The following is a 14,641-nucleotide window of genomic DNA, read 5'->3' as shown; positions in this document are numbered from 1 at the left end:
TGCTATAAAATACGAAATTATAATAATATATATTTTTAAAATTTTTGAAACTAGATTAACAATAATATTTGCAGTTTATATTAATTTTCTAACGCATTTTTCTGATAACTAACTACTTATTTATATTCGGTAAGTCACATACATTTTATTTTAGCGATTTTAATTCTAATTTTGACGACATTGAATAATTAAACAATGGTTGCTCCTCAAATAATTATATTTTCAAGTACTACAAAAAAACTCCACTTATTTAAAATTTTCATTTTCAATTTATGAAATCTTCAGAATATTTAAACTAGTTTTAAAATATTTAATGGTCTTTGCAATTTTCTGTTTCTCTGAGTATTTTATGATCTGGTCAAAAAGCTCGTAAATTCAATACAAGACACCACATACCACATAATTATTATAACTTAAGTCACTTAAAATAACTAAGTAAAAAATCATAGTTACTTACATGAATGAATCATTTGACAAAATATAGAGTAACAAGAAGAGTAATTAGATTAAACTAATATTAAAAGTAGTGACATACCTTTGGTAAATTACAAGTTGTGAAATGCAAACATAAATATATATTTTTTAACAATTATCAATAAACTTATTCAGTTTATAGTACAAGTTCTAATTGTCATTGTATATTGTATATTGTAAAACAATATTTTGAAGTTATGGCAAATCAAGTGTTTATTGCTTTGACAAGATTAAATTAATATACCTGTAATAACTTTATAATTTCATAAAATATAAATAAACACAAACAATTTATTTTATTCAGAAACTAATATATTTAATATTAGTTTTCTTTAAATGACAAGTGTTTTTTTTTTTTATATATAAATTTGTTTTTAAATTACAACATATTGCATTATACTACTCTTACACTTTATCAAAACTAAGCATCTAAATTTAGTGCACAAAACATATACACATATTTTCTAAATAAATAATATATTTGATCTCATAAATTATAATAATAAAAAAAAAATTCAAATAAAGGTTAGGTATATAAAAGAACGACGAAGAAAATTAAATAATACTGCTCATGTGTTTATGATGTGTTGTGTGCTTATAAAACAAATAAAAATATTTAACACAGTATGCATACAAAAAACACTTATTGCAAGTATTTATGCTTACACATAAAATTGTTGTACATAATATTATAATTGGAAGGAAAACACCTTTGGAAACATTGTGAGTGCTAGTAACCTATTAATTAAATGCAAAACATCAGGTACATGAAGATTTACATATTTGAAGATGTTTGAAAATAATAATTCTCTACTAAAATGAACACTATTTGTATGATAAAAATAAAAATATAAAAAGGTAAAATGCATAGTTTGTCTAAAAAATAGGAACTATGTAGAAAAAAAAAAAATTAAAATTAAATGTTATCTTATGATCTTATGTACTGAGGTGGGTGGTATAGATTTCGTTATTACAAAATAAAGTAAAAAAAGAAGAAAAAAAAAATTAAAACATTTTAAGAATTTATCCATTTACATTATATACATATTATACATAACAATATTGTGGTTGAACCATATTAATTATTTAGAATTTGTTTGTACTTTAAGTTGATTATTATTAAATTAAATGTTGTACCTTCAATGATTGCGATTTTTTTAAAAGAAAAAAAAACCAATAATATGGGGTTCAATAATTCTAACACAAATTTGTTGAATGGGCTTAGATATTAAAATTATTTGCTACATAAAGTTATTGCCTTTTGTCTAAGTCTCATGTCCAACTAAGTTACAAATATATTGCTTTGAGAATGACACTGCGCACACAATTCTATCTAGTGTTTATTTTAATAAGCAAACATAATATCATAATATTGTTTCTAGATTATTACCTCCCATTTCCTCTATAGTAGGAATTATATAACAAATATTCTTGGTATTAGGAACAATATTACCACCGGAAAAATAAAACTTATGCAAGGTTCTAAATCATATAGGCAAGTCTAGTAAAATAATGTGTAGCTACACGAAAAAGAACCCCTGTTTAAACTAACTAGATGAATATTATACCCTACAAAATACATTAAAATTATTAATTTGAATAAATTCCTGCAATCGCAAATTTGTACTTCAAGTGTTGGTTTAGTCTTGATGGCTTAATATCTAATGCAATAAGTGATGTAAAAATAATAATAAATAATAGTAAAAAAAAAAAAAAAAAAAAAGAACAGTAATATTGTTTGTACATTTTGTTTTTAAAGCTATTAATGAGGTAGACAGATGTACTACAAAAAATAAAATTACAAAAAAAATAATAATAGTAATAATAATATGTTAATTTATATATATATATATATCTATAGATGAATATGTAAATAAATATTAAAAAAGTAACTAGGAACAAGACGTATAACTTTTTTTTATACATAGTTACATTTTATAAAATAGGAAAAATTGCACTCATTAACGGATTAACTACTCGTAGTAATATGAGGTAGATTTTTTTTTTATATAGACTTTACATTCAGACAGTTTGTTTCTTATTGCTAATAATTAAACTTTTATAAATTTTTTATATAATATTTAATAATATATATATTTTCATACAAATATATATATCTTTGGAGATCTTAAGTCGAGAGAGCAACATTGCATTTTTAAAATGAAAAAATTATAATTTTTATATTCTTTGGAAAGTAATGTTTATGTGTTTTATTCTATTACAGCATTTAAAGAGATAATATTACCACCCACTATGAGCCTCATAGAAATGAAAGTGTTAAAAACCGGGGAATATCAATTACAACAGTAATTCACGTGCAGCCAAGTGTAAGGCACATTTTTGTAAATTTTTTTGTAATATAAATATCTTAGTATGAGATAGGTAACTTTGGTAAAATTAATGGCTTATTATAAACTATTTTTAAACATGTATTATAATATTATAACAAAATACTACAGTCATAAAGAAAAAATTAGCTTAATGATAAATATATCATTTATAATTAAAAAAAACTTTGGTATGAACTAAATTATAATACATGATTACATGGACGGCATGGAGGTACCTATGTGTCATTAATTATGTAACCCACAAAAATATTAAATGGTCACATATTTTATTTTGTTGTATGGAAACTCGGATATGCAGACATTTTGGTCCATAAAATAAATTATTATCAAGAGTGTAAATACTCTTATATTAAAAGAATACATATTTTGTAATTTGTTTTTAAAATATATTATATACATATGATTTGATTTGGATAAATTATTTTAGTTACAGATGGGGCCTAGCTATTTTATTACAGGTCAAGTTAAAATATTTTGTGTTCTGTGTAGTAACACATTTTTGTTAAGAACAGAACATCAGTCACTTACATTATATAATACCGTATACATAAATTGATATAATTAATTATTCAAGATTCAGAAATCTAAATTTAAATAAATTAAGTTATCTACTGAGGAGCATATGTAAATATGAAAAAAAACACCCTGTTTTCATGATGTTCCAGTATATGGAATAAAAGATGAGTTTTGAAATTAAAATGAGATTTAATAACTTTTTATCCAAGAAAAATAAATCTACTGATGTTTTTAAGTTATTTTTTTATTAAATTGAAATTGTTTTTATTGATCAAAAATTTAAAAATTAATCTAAATTAATTAACAAAGTAAAAAATAATAAAAGTTAAGAATTATGGTTTATACAAATGAGGTTTAGAACCAGACTTGAATTTATTTTATGTAATTCTGTTAAATTATAAGTTCTGACCCAGGGGGATGGCACTATCATCTCTTTAAATGTTATCTGACCAATGTAGTTTAACTAAATTATTCAATAAGTCCTATTAAGTTCTCCGTGATCGTTGTGTTTCTTTTTTATATGCACTTGCAGGTTACCTTTCTGATGTGTTTTGAGCGGGCAGTATGGACACTGGAAGGCTGGTTCTTTTCCACACTCAAGACGTTTGTGTAGACTTAAGCTTGTTTTAGAGCGATATCTTTTGTCACAATCAGGACATTGAAATATAGGTTCCTTGTCCCTATTATGTCTTCTATGTCTTCCATAGCCGTCGTGACCAGATGCATCTGAACCAGAATCCTATGAGAAATGTTTTGTTACAAGAACTATTTTATCATTACGCATATAAATATATATATATTTATATAAGAGGTATTAGAAACTATTACATCAATTAGTTCCATGATATAATATTAATAACAAATACTATACCTGCATATCATAAAAGTTTTGATTCATTAATGCAGGAATGCCAACAGATGCTGGGGCAATCTTCTCAAAATATCTTTGTGATATTGACAATGCATTGGTTGTTGTCCATGTTTTCGGCTGTTGTGGTTGTTGTGGAGTTTGTTGCTGATTATTCAAGTATTTAATTACACTTGACAAATGATGATAATTGAAATTGGTCAGATGATTATTCACCACACGCTGTGTGGCAGTGATTGTGGCCATTTCATCGCCTGTAACTGCAACCACCAGTTGTTAATATGAGGAGCAGTGGTGATAGAAGAAGCTAGAGACATGCTCAGGTGCGAAACAAGAGCGTGCGAAAAGTATAAGCAATTTCACAATAAATACTAATAAGATTATTGCAAATACTACTGAACTACTAATACAGAAACCTACCAGTTAAATTAAAAGATACATGTATTATTTTATTTAACAGATAGGTAAGGAAATAAATTATCAATTTTAGTAATATTTTTTGTCATTACTGAACATTCAACTCTTGATTTGAACTTTTTTAAATTTAGATCCAGCGCTGTATAAATATTTAATATTCTAGAAGTAAAAACTATGACAAGAGGAGAAAAAAAAAGTATACAAAAAGTCAATAGTCAAAATATATCATTTTAACTATAGCTGTCTATAAATAAGAAAAGAAATGATTATTTAATGTACATTATGAGTGGAATAATGATTTATTGTTGTGATGATTATGCTGTTGACCTACTGTATGATTTAGCTTGTATTAACATTACACCTGTAAAAAAAAATGTGAATTAGTAAATGTTTTTAATTAAAAGAACATAAAAAATAATAAAAATAATAAGATACACAGGGATCATTTATAATATTAAAATAAAAAAAAAATAAATTATAAATAACAATTTAAATATATATTTACATGTTTCAGGTAAATGTAACGAAATAATTGTTTTAAGTAAAATTTGAATACTAGTCAAAACAATAATTTGAAACTTGTAAGTACAATCTATAAAGAAAAAAACTTACAAAACCACCAAAATTATAAGTTGTTTCAGGCTAACAAAAAAAATAACCCAACAATTATATTACTTAAAATAAAAATTTAATTACATATTTTTATCAAATAAATAAAATACCATTAAAAACTAATCCATAATACTTTGGGTCATTTGTATAATACAAGACATATAACTAACAAATAATTTGTCATCTTAATACTGTTATAAAATAAAACATTCTTAAGTAGAAAAAATACATCAACAATTTTACAAAATAAAAATTTGTATACAATAGTATTTGTTTTAAGTAAATATCTCAAGTTTAAGATTACAATGTACATGCATAATCTTAATTGGGACGGGAACGAGATTACAATTAAAAAAATATATCTCAACTTGTTCTAATAGCTTAATTATCACTTGGAAGACTCATTTTCATTTGTTTTGGTTTGTTAATACTATAAAATCAATTAATACTTTTCTAATAATAATAAAAATAATAATCATAAAAAAAAAAAAAAAATAAAATAATAATAATAATAAAAAAACAAATACCTAAAATATAAATGTATTAATGAATTTGAAAAAAAACTTATTCGAAAAAAAAATATATATTTATAATTTAACAAAATAAAAATTGAATATGTACAAGCAAAATCGCTGAAAAATAATATTGAAATAAAATAAATATATGCATTGCACGTTTATTGCAAATGGGTATTAAAATAATTGCAATTCAATTATGAAATAGGTAACGGTTTAAGTCTAATGGAGGGGGGACGAAAGAAGTGGGCATTTCTTGGTCATATCAAAAGAGGTAGATTAAATTGGTTAATGCATGTCATTTAATTATGTGTATAATATAATAATTTTTATATTATACATAATAACAAAATAATAACTAACAAATACAAACATGGGTAAAATTATTGTTAATATTATCAGTCAAGATTTATCTTATGAGTATTAATGATTATTAAGAAAACTCAATAATTTTGCATAATATTTTTAATAAAAATGTATAACTACAACAAGAAGATAGGGAGAGGTATTGTGATAGGATATGACCTTGAAAATGTAATAAATATGTAAATATAAATTTAAACATAGAATAAATATAAATTTTATAAAAATTCTAATAAGTAGTAGCATGTGCCTAAAAAGACATGTAAAATTAAATTAAAACAAAAATACTGAGGGAAAAAAATTGTGTTAATCGCTTTGGACATGCTGTGCTTTAACATGTGCCTGTACAACAGCTTGCGATTGTTCCTCATATTGGGTAGGGTGTTTTTTCTTAATATGTATGACCATATTACCTTTTTGGTGACATTTTTGTGGACAAAAGGGACAATGGAACATAGGTTCCTTACCACATTCTAACCGCCTATGCATAGCTAAGCCACGACTATACTTGTATCGTTTTCCACAAGTTGGACACACCCATCTTGCTTCATCGGGTGACCGAGCTGATGAATTTCGCATTCGCTTACCACCAGAACCACTGCTAGGTGTTGTTCGTATAGTAATAGCACCAGGATCTAGGTGATGAGGAAATAAGCCAGGTATGTCTTCTGTATCTTGAGATAACCATTCTTTTGTATGCAAACCAGTGAATTTGTAGTATTCAGTAAGTATTAAACGTCTCTGGTAATCGATCAGTTCAGCTATAAATACATAGCAAAAATTATAATTATAATATGTACAATAGATAATATATTGATTACAGTACCCAAAACCTGAAGGAATAATGGTAAGCTTGGAGAAGAAATGGAATCATTATCATTGCCTTATTTGAATAGAGGTAACTGAGTAAATGAAATATGTTAATCCAGCACCTACATGGTTTTATTTTGAATAAACACCGATTGAAGCATATTAATAAGAAGCATACCTGCCTAATGATTTTTTTTTTGTTAGTTTAATGTAAGCTTACAAATTCACATCTTATGTAGATACTGTAAGGATGCAGTTTCCACAATAAAATGTATTGGAATCTGTATGTTTAATGTAAATCTATTATTATTTATTTTTTACAATTTAAAAATGTTAGTAGGTTAGAAGAATATATAAATGTATAATATTTTTCTTAAAAGCTCAAGAATTCAAGAGTTTGTTTGTTTCACAAACAGTAATCTTTACCTGGAGCACTTTAGAGTTAATGTTGTATGCTTGCTATTCCTAGTATGGATACTTCAAAATTATATTTAATTTGTAGATTTCACATCTAGGTTTTAAATAATGGATTTATAATACTTAGATTTTAAAGAATTAATTAATAATGCAATAATTCCAAATTAATTAAATACTATTCAGAATATATACAATTTTAGTTAATAATATGACAATTATAATAGGTACCTTTAACACATAAATAAAAATCATATTTTACCTATTAATAATAATAAAAATGTTGATATATTTAATATTACGAAAAACTAATACTATAAGTAAAATCAAAATTCCAGTAGTCATTGATAATATTTATTTATTATTTTTACACTTTTCTAAAATTATCTATCAAGTATTAGCTCACCTTATTTATACAAAAATTATGTTTCACCATTAAGAAAATATCAAAATACAACATTTGTGTTGAATGTATTTACCAAATGCTTACTGTAACACATATTTTTTAATATAATTATTTAAACATATACCTATTATTTAACCTACAATTTTTTTATAATTTTTTATTCTCAAGGTATTAAATTATTATTCTAAGCATACTCATTTTTTATAAATAAAATAATTAGGAATACTTATTTAATAATACACAGATCATGAATTTATAAATTGTATTAAATTAGTATGATAAACAATCACAACACAATTTAATATTTAGCTATACTTATTTAAAATTGATATAAATTTATTCTATAAATACGTATGTTTTTTATTTTTATTTTATTGGGATGAAATTAGAATGTTGTGTAAAATATACATGATTTTATTTCCATACTTTTATTCTACGATAATAATCATTTATTTTCATAATTAGACTCATCAATAATTATTATCGACTTGAAATATATCAAACGAAAAGTAAATCAGGTCAATATATATATTAAACATAAAATTAAAACTTACTTCTTTAAAAAATCATTATTCTTGTATCAGTAGGTATTGTTTTTTTTTTCAATAAATTAACTAAATACTCATCAATTAATGATAATCTGTAAAAAAAAAATTGTATTATTTTATTGTATTAATCATATAAATAACAAATCAATTTATTTATTTTATTAACCCACTAAGTAACTAATTATAAAATTTGATATGGAAAACATTTAAATTAAAGCTGCAAACATATTGAAACATATGCAGTTATAATAATTAATACAATTAGGTAACATAAAAATACATTAAAACTGTTTCAGCCAAATTGGCTTTGATGAAAAATAAATAAAATTTAGACGTTCATTGTGTATGTTGTGCATTTTTAATTGCTCAAATTGTGTAGTTCATATAATATTTAAAACATGATCCACAAATCAAATATATTATGGTTAAATTAATTACCCATTTAATTATTTTGGCTATAACAGCTAACCTTATCTTCAGAAGCACATTCTAAATCAATACTTTTTGAACTTTTGGTGATCACGGAGTACCAAAGAATAATATTTTTTAATGTAGAATCTCTATGAAAATTATCTTCAAAAAAGAAAGGTACACAAAATATGGTGATGAATGGCAACAATAAAATATGCATACAGAACACTAGGGTTTCAAAGTAAATAGTTTAAGAAACATTGTCTTAAATTATTCATATAAATAAGCAAGTGACAATTTTTCAATAATAAACAACATTTAATGGTTGAAATCCCTTAAAATATAGTTTAGTATCAACATTTTATATGAAGGTCAAGAGATGAGTGCATAAGTTTCACAGAAACATTACATAGGTAAACAGATAGTCATTATTGTAGGTACAAAATTATTATATACATGGTAATAGACATATAAATAATAGGTGAGTCTTATAAATTCAAAAATTTAAGAAAGGCATTTCCTTTCTGTATTATCATAAAATATTATGCTTCATAACAGAGTGTTGTACTTGAATTTTAATCCAAGATGTTAGGATAAAAAATAAGTGAAAAAATTACAATTTAGCATAAGTTAATCATTAGTTATGATCTCTAAATACTTGCCCAAAATATATAAATGCTTTGAAATTAGCAACTAATTTAATTTTTATAGGTTTATTTAGTAAAAATAATTTTTATAAAAAGTAGTACAATAATTGTTTCTAAATGCATAAATTGAATGAAGTTAAATATATATAAACACATACTTGTTACTATTTTCTATTTCCCATGATAATATTTTAACGTGTGTGAAATCTATTTCATTGTAAATTTATTTTATTTTATAATGAGTAACAAACATACCTACTTAATCATTAACTCCACCTAACAAGAAGTTGATGGCAAAAATATGAAATTTAAAATAGTAAATCTACATTGAGGAATATTATAAAGTAATGTATTGATGAGTAATATATTATAATAAAAATAGAGCCTACTGATGTGATCGACTAAAATTAAAAAAAGGCCATTCAATTAAATAGGTATCCTATGTGTATTGAATAGCTTGAGCATTGATAACATGATATAAAATCATTTAAATCGTTCTAACATGAAAGGGAACATATAACAGTATTGACTATCAAAATGATAGACTGAATCATATTTTTCTACCAAATTGAAAAATTGAGTATGGTATTCGATTTAACAGCAAAGTTGGGTAAACTACCTATATACATATTGCATGAAATAAGTGAATTATTGTTTCATTTACCTGGCAAGAAATCGATGACGAGACGATAATTTATATCGTCCTATTAATTACAGAAAGCTTTTGCTGACCAGATTCCTCGGAACGCCATTCATCTTCGTTGTCTGGAACTTGCGACAATCCGAACACACAAGAAAACGTGAGTACACTACTCGTTAGTGGCATTCTACGATGCCGTGTTGTTATTGTTAAAGTCGTCGTCGTCTTCATGCATTTTTTGGTCGTTTTCGCCCCCGCTGAATCGATGACTGAACGTACTCTTCGCCGTTTTCGGTCACCGTCTTCCGTACGCTTGTTTGTTTACACATCGTGTGCGTGTCGAGTATGCGTGCGTGCGTGCGTGCGCCTTTTCCTGCCATTAGTTCCGGTTCCGTAAATATTTTCATGTATCGGCCGTCGTCGCCGACGTTGTCGAGCTGCGGCCGGAGGCAGTGAAGGCGACCGAGGCGGAAGAGGTAGTGGCGGTACAACGGTAGTGGTGGTTGACGAACGACCACAACTGGTGGTGGAGGAACCCCCCCGCAAAAAATTTTATCGACCGATGACGGAAAAAATTCACTCTCCTTATCAACAACAACAACTAAACGAAACGCGAATACGGAAAAATCAATAAAGGGCCGTCGCCGCGTTGACGACGTCGACGACGCGCTTCCCCTCCCCCCACACAAATACACACACACGAGCGATTACGGCCCTCGGCGGTGTAGCCGCCGCCGCGCCGACGTCGTCGGTCGTACACACTACACATACGCGTTAGTCGTGGTAGTCGTAAAATCACGCACACGCATTTCGAGTTCGGAGAAATCGGTGAGTGAAGGAGTATAAAAAAAAAACCGAAACGGAATTACGGTAAAAAAAAATTATTAAAAAATACACTCGCACACGCACACGGACGGACTGTCTTATCACGTTTAGATAATAGCATTGTATCGGATTTGCCGGATGGAACGACCGCGAACATACACAACGAAATCCCGATAATACGGTTTTACATATTATTATTATAATATAATTTTGTTGTTGTTGTTTACGTTGTTGTCTTCAGCAGTCGTGTTGTTGATATCGTTCGCGAAGACGATAACACTGATATGATGTCCAATTATTTAAGAATTGTGCGTAAAACGGCGGCAATTCGTGTACTTCTCAAACGATGAATCGAAACGACGAACACGATTAAATAATATTAATTATTACGAATTAAGTATGTTATCGTAATCATGTCGCCGCCAACAGATGCGACGGCGGCAGCGATCAGTCGACGACGGCACGCGCGCGTTTATTGAGACTGCTATGTAGCGTGTCGCGCGGCGGTAAAAAATACGGAGTGGTAAAAAACAATAATAATAATAACCGAGGCATTCGCGCGGCGAGGGGGGAAAATTCTGATCGATGGGTCGTTGTTGTGGTGGGTAAAAAATTCACTGCGCCAACACGGGGAAAAAAAATATTAAATTTCATTCACCGCGACCGTGGCCTGTGAGTTAAGTAGTCGCAGTCATATATTATTATAGTTGTTTTATTTATTCCACCACGGCCCCCCGGCGCACCACGTTTCGGTGACAGTGCGCTGGAGGAGCGGTAGAGGCGTGCACAGGTGCGCCAGTGCAGGCGCAGGTGTGGACGGGATACCGTCGGGAATTACCGTACAACGGTCGTGGCGACACGGTAAATACCGTGTGCACGTTTCTCTCTGCACGCTTACAATATTATTTTTGTATATTATCTGTTTTTTTTCCGTCATTCTTTTCGACGGCGCGGCAATGGCTATTAGATTTTTCGTATTCGGTTTTTTTTTCGGCTCTCTCTCGACCCTCTCAAATCCCCCGCCACACTCCCCCCTACCTAAAAACAACACGTACGCACACTCGCGCGTTTCCCGTAACCCGTTCGTTCTTTCTCACTCTATTCCCCCACCTCCGTCTACCCATAATCCGACCGTTTCTCGACGCTTTTTCTCGCTCGCTCGTCCGCCACGGCTACCACCACCGGACACGCGGTCGACCGTGTTAATATTCCACCGCCGTGGGAACCGTTGGCCGGACAAAAAACAAGCCGTTCTACGACGTTTCTTTCTTTCTTGTTTTTACCATTATTATTATTATTTTTTTAATTACACGATTTACACGTACTTACCTTCAAATCGATTTCGATTGAAATTGTATGATTTTTGTTTCACCCGTTTGTGTATTATAATATTATATACCAACACTTGATATTTATATAAATTATTATACATAAATTATAATTAAATACTCGTTTTTTACACTTCGACATATATGATGTATATATATATATATATATCAGTAAAAATATTTTTGTTTTTAAAACGTAGGTACAACAGCAAAGAGAAATAAGATTTTTCACATTGTAGGTCATTGTACTACTTGCGAGTTGTTTGTATAGCTGTAACAGTGATATATAATAATAAAATAAAAAAGTCTATATAAATGTATAGTAAATATTGGACAGGCGAGAAAAATACTGTAGTAGGAAAAGCAAAGGGTTTGGTGACTTCTCGTTAATACAATGATACGTAATAATATAATATATGGTTATTGTATTATATTATTATAAAAAATATTATTGTGTTTATAAGAATGCTCACTTCCAGTGGGGGTATTGATTTTTATTTATTATTTATTATTTTTTCTTCAGTTGAAAATACAAATTATATGGATTCATTCAATTTTAGACAATACCGTTTCCTTGACAATATTTTAATTTTTCAAAACATAGATATTTTTCAGTTCATTAGTTTAGTTTTTTTTTTAAAAAAAAAATATGAATAATATATTGTATGTATTATGTATATTAGTGATTACACGTATATTAAATATATTTATTTATTCATATTATTGACGATTTAAAATAAATGCACACATATTATTGACATATTGCTTAATAATCAACCTACATTACAAACACAATCTACATAATCTGTAACAGTATGTAATTTGAATTCTTGAGACTTAATAAAAAATTATGAAAAATGTGTTTTATTATTTTTATAATTTTTTGACTTGAAGTTAAAAAATTAACAATTATGAATCACTATTGAAAACAAACATACAATTTTTTTGAAACCCTAGTTATTTCGGGTTTTATTTAATAAGCCCGCGTATAATATGTTATGGCAATTATTCTTAATTTTCATTAATATTATGTAGCCGTTTAGCCGTATATATAAAAAAAGTCAGATACCTATAGTTTTCTGTAAAAATAATATAACTAAAATTCTTAAATCTTTATATATTATTAATTTTAAATTCAATTATTTTACTAGGAATTTTAAAATAAGTTTGATGATTTTAGACTAAGTAAGTTATGCTACGCTACTTAGTTTATAAAAACACGTACAACGAAAACTGAGAACTGTAATTAAATATAATGTTGAAGTGTTGCATATTGTATTTATTTTTTTATTCATTATTTAAATGAAACCATATTTATATTTTAGTAGTTTATATATAGTTACCGTTACCTAATTGTTTTAAAGGATAATAAAAAAAAAAAAAATCACAATTTTAAGGATTTAGAATTTAGATATATAGAAACTCAAGTACTAGCATAGTCATCCAAATAAAAAAACGACAAAATTTCGCTTTTTGTAGAACAAGTTTGAGTGTTTAACATTACCTATCTAACGGAAATATGATTGGTAAATAAGTTGTAAATAAATATTATTTTACTAACATTCTAATTATGTTTTAAAGGGATAATTGAATAATTTTTTTGCTCATACAGAGTATACTATATAGTACATTAATATATTATTGGACTAAAATAAAATAACACAATATATATTTTCATTACAAATTTGTAAATCATTGTGTACTGAACATTCATATACTTAGGTACGCGTTATCTTTATATTATTTGCCTACAGTGATGTTATCTTAGAATTTTTTTAGTTTCTAATGGATTGATAAATTTGTTTCTGTGCTAAATAATAATTTTTGCAGTATTTAGGCATGCAGGTATAGAAGATAATAACATGTAACCCTCAGCTTTATAATTTTATATACATCAAATTTAACACGTTTCGGCGAGTTCCGCATTGTAGATTTGTTATTGTTGGTTATATTATTATGTAAAACAATTTTTACTGTAAACGTTTGTATAGTTATTTTATGAATTACTATCAAGCCTAAGTAGTTATTGTTTAGAAAATTACGTTAAGTGAAAAACACCACTTATAAGTTGATTAAAAAAAAAAAAAAATGAAGATAAACAAAATTTAAAAAACTGATACCCAACACATTTTTTATATTTGGTTTCAATTTCATTTTATTGCAATTGTTATTTTTCTTTTTTGCTTTTAACTAGTATGGAGTGGGTATTTTATGGAAAAAAAACATGAATACTCCCTTCACAGGTTTTAAGTACAATAATTTATTGTAACGGTGCAAAATAAACGCGGTATTGGTATAGAGTAGGTAAACCTATTATATAGTTACAATTTTACAAATTATAAACATTTAAATATGTATTACTCTTTATACTGTATTATGTCGATTTTTCATATTATGTATTTATATCCGATTTCATTTCGTGTATAAGTTCATATTATATTATTGTGTATATAATATTATTAACCATGGTGTGATATAGTAATGAAATAATCAAAA

General features: G+C 27.0%; 2 protein-coding genes and 1 long non-coding RNA gene across 52 annotated transcripts in view; 1 reads left to right on the top strand and 2 right to left on the bottom strand.

Annotated features, from left to right (window-relative positions):
• The window catches only part of LOC114119934 (longitudinals lacking protein, isoforms A/B/D/L-like), a 196,408-nt gene that overhangs the window by 14,184 nt on the left and 167,583 nt on the right, over positions 1-14,641 (top strand). The gene's annotated exons all lie outside the window — the stretch shown is intronic.
• LOC114123424 (longitudinals lacking protein-like) lies at positions 1,104-4,619 on the bottom strand. The gene is made up of 2 exons (XM_027986427.2): positions 4,213-4,619; positions 1,104-4,080 (listed from the first exon to the last, which is right to left on the bottom strand). The coding sequence occupies exons 1-2, from the start codon at positions 4,453-4,455 to the stop codon at positions 3,814-3,816; spliced, it is 510 nt and encodes a 169-aa protein (XP_027842228.1). The 5' UTR covers positions 4,456-4,619; the 3' UTR covers positions 1,104-3,813.
• LOC114123890 (uncharacterized) lies at positions 6,399-11,504 on the bottom strand. Its single transcript, XR_003592396.2, has 3 exons — positions 10,017-11,504; positions 8,301-8,386; positions 6,399-6,877 (listed from the first exon to the last, which is right to left on the bottom strand). It is a non-coding gene; the product is annotated as an uncharacterized LOC114123890 (long non-coding RNA).

This window comes from Aphis gossypii, chromosome 1 (assembly GCF_020184175.1).
Source record: "Aphis gossypii isolate Hap1 chromosome 1, ASM2018417v2, whole genome shotgun sequence".
Classification (NCBI taxonomy): domain Eukaryota; kingdom Metazoa; phylum Arthropoda; class Insecta; order Hemiptera; family Aphididae; genus Aphis; species Aphis gossypii.
The sequence above is the reverse complement of the archived record's forward strand: the minus strand, read 5'-3'. Positions and strand labels throughout refer to the sequence as shown.

Bases quoted from the DNA above. Each gene is read 5' to 3' on its own strand.
- LOC114123424 (XM_027986427.2), bottom strand. From the start codon at position 4,455: ATGGCCACAATCACTGCCACACAGCGTGTGGTGAATAATCATCTGACC. The intron at 4,081-4,212 runs GTATAGTATTTG...CATTTCTCATAG, and splicing joins AAAACTTTTATGATATGCAG to GATTCTGGTTCAGATGCATC.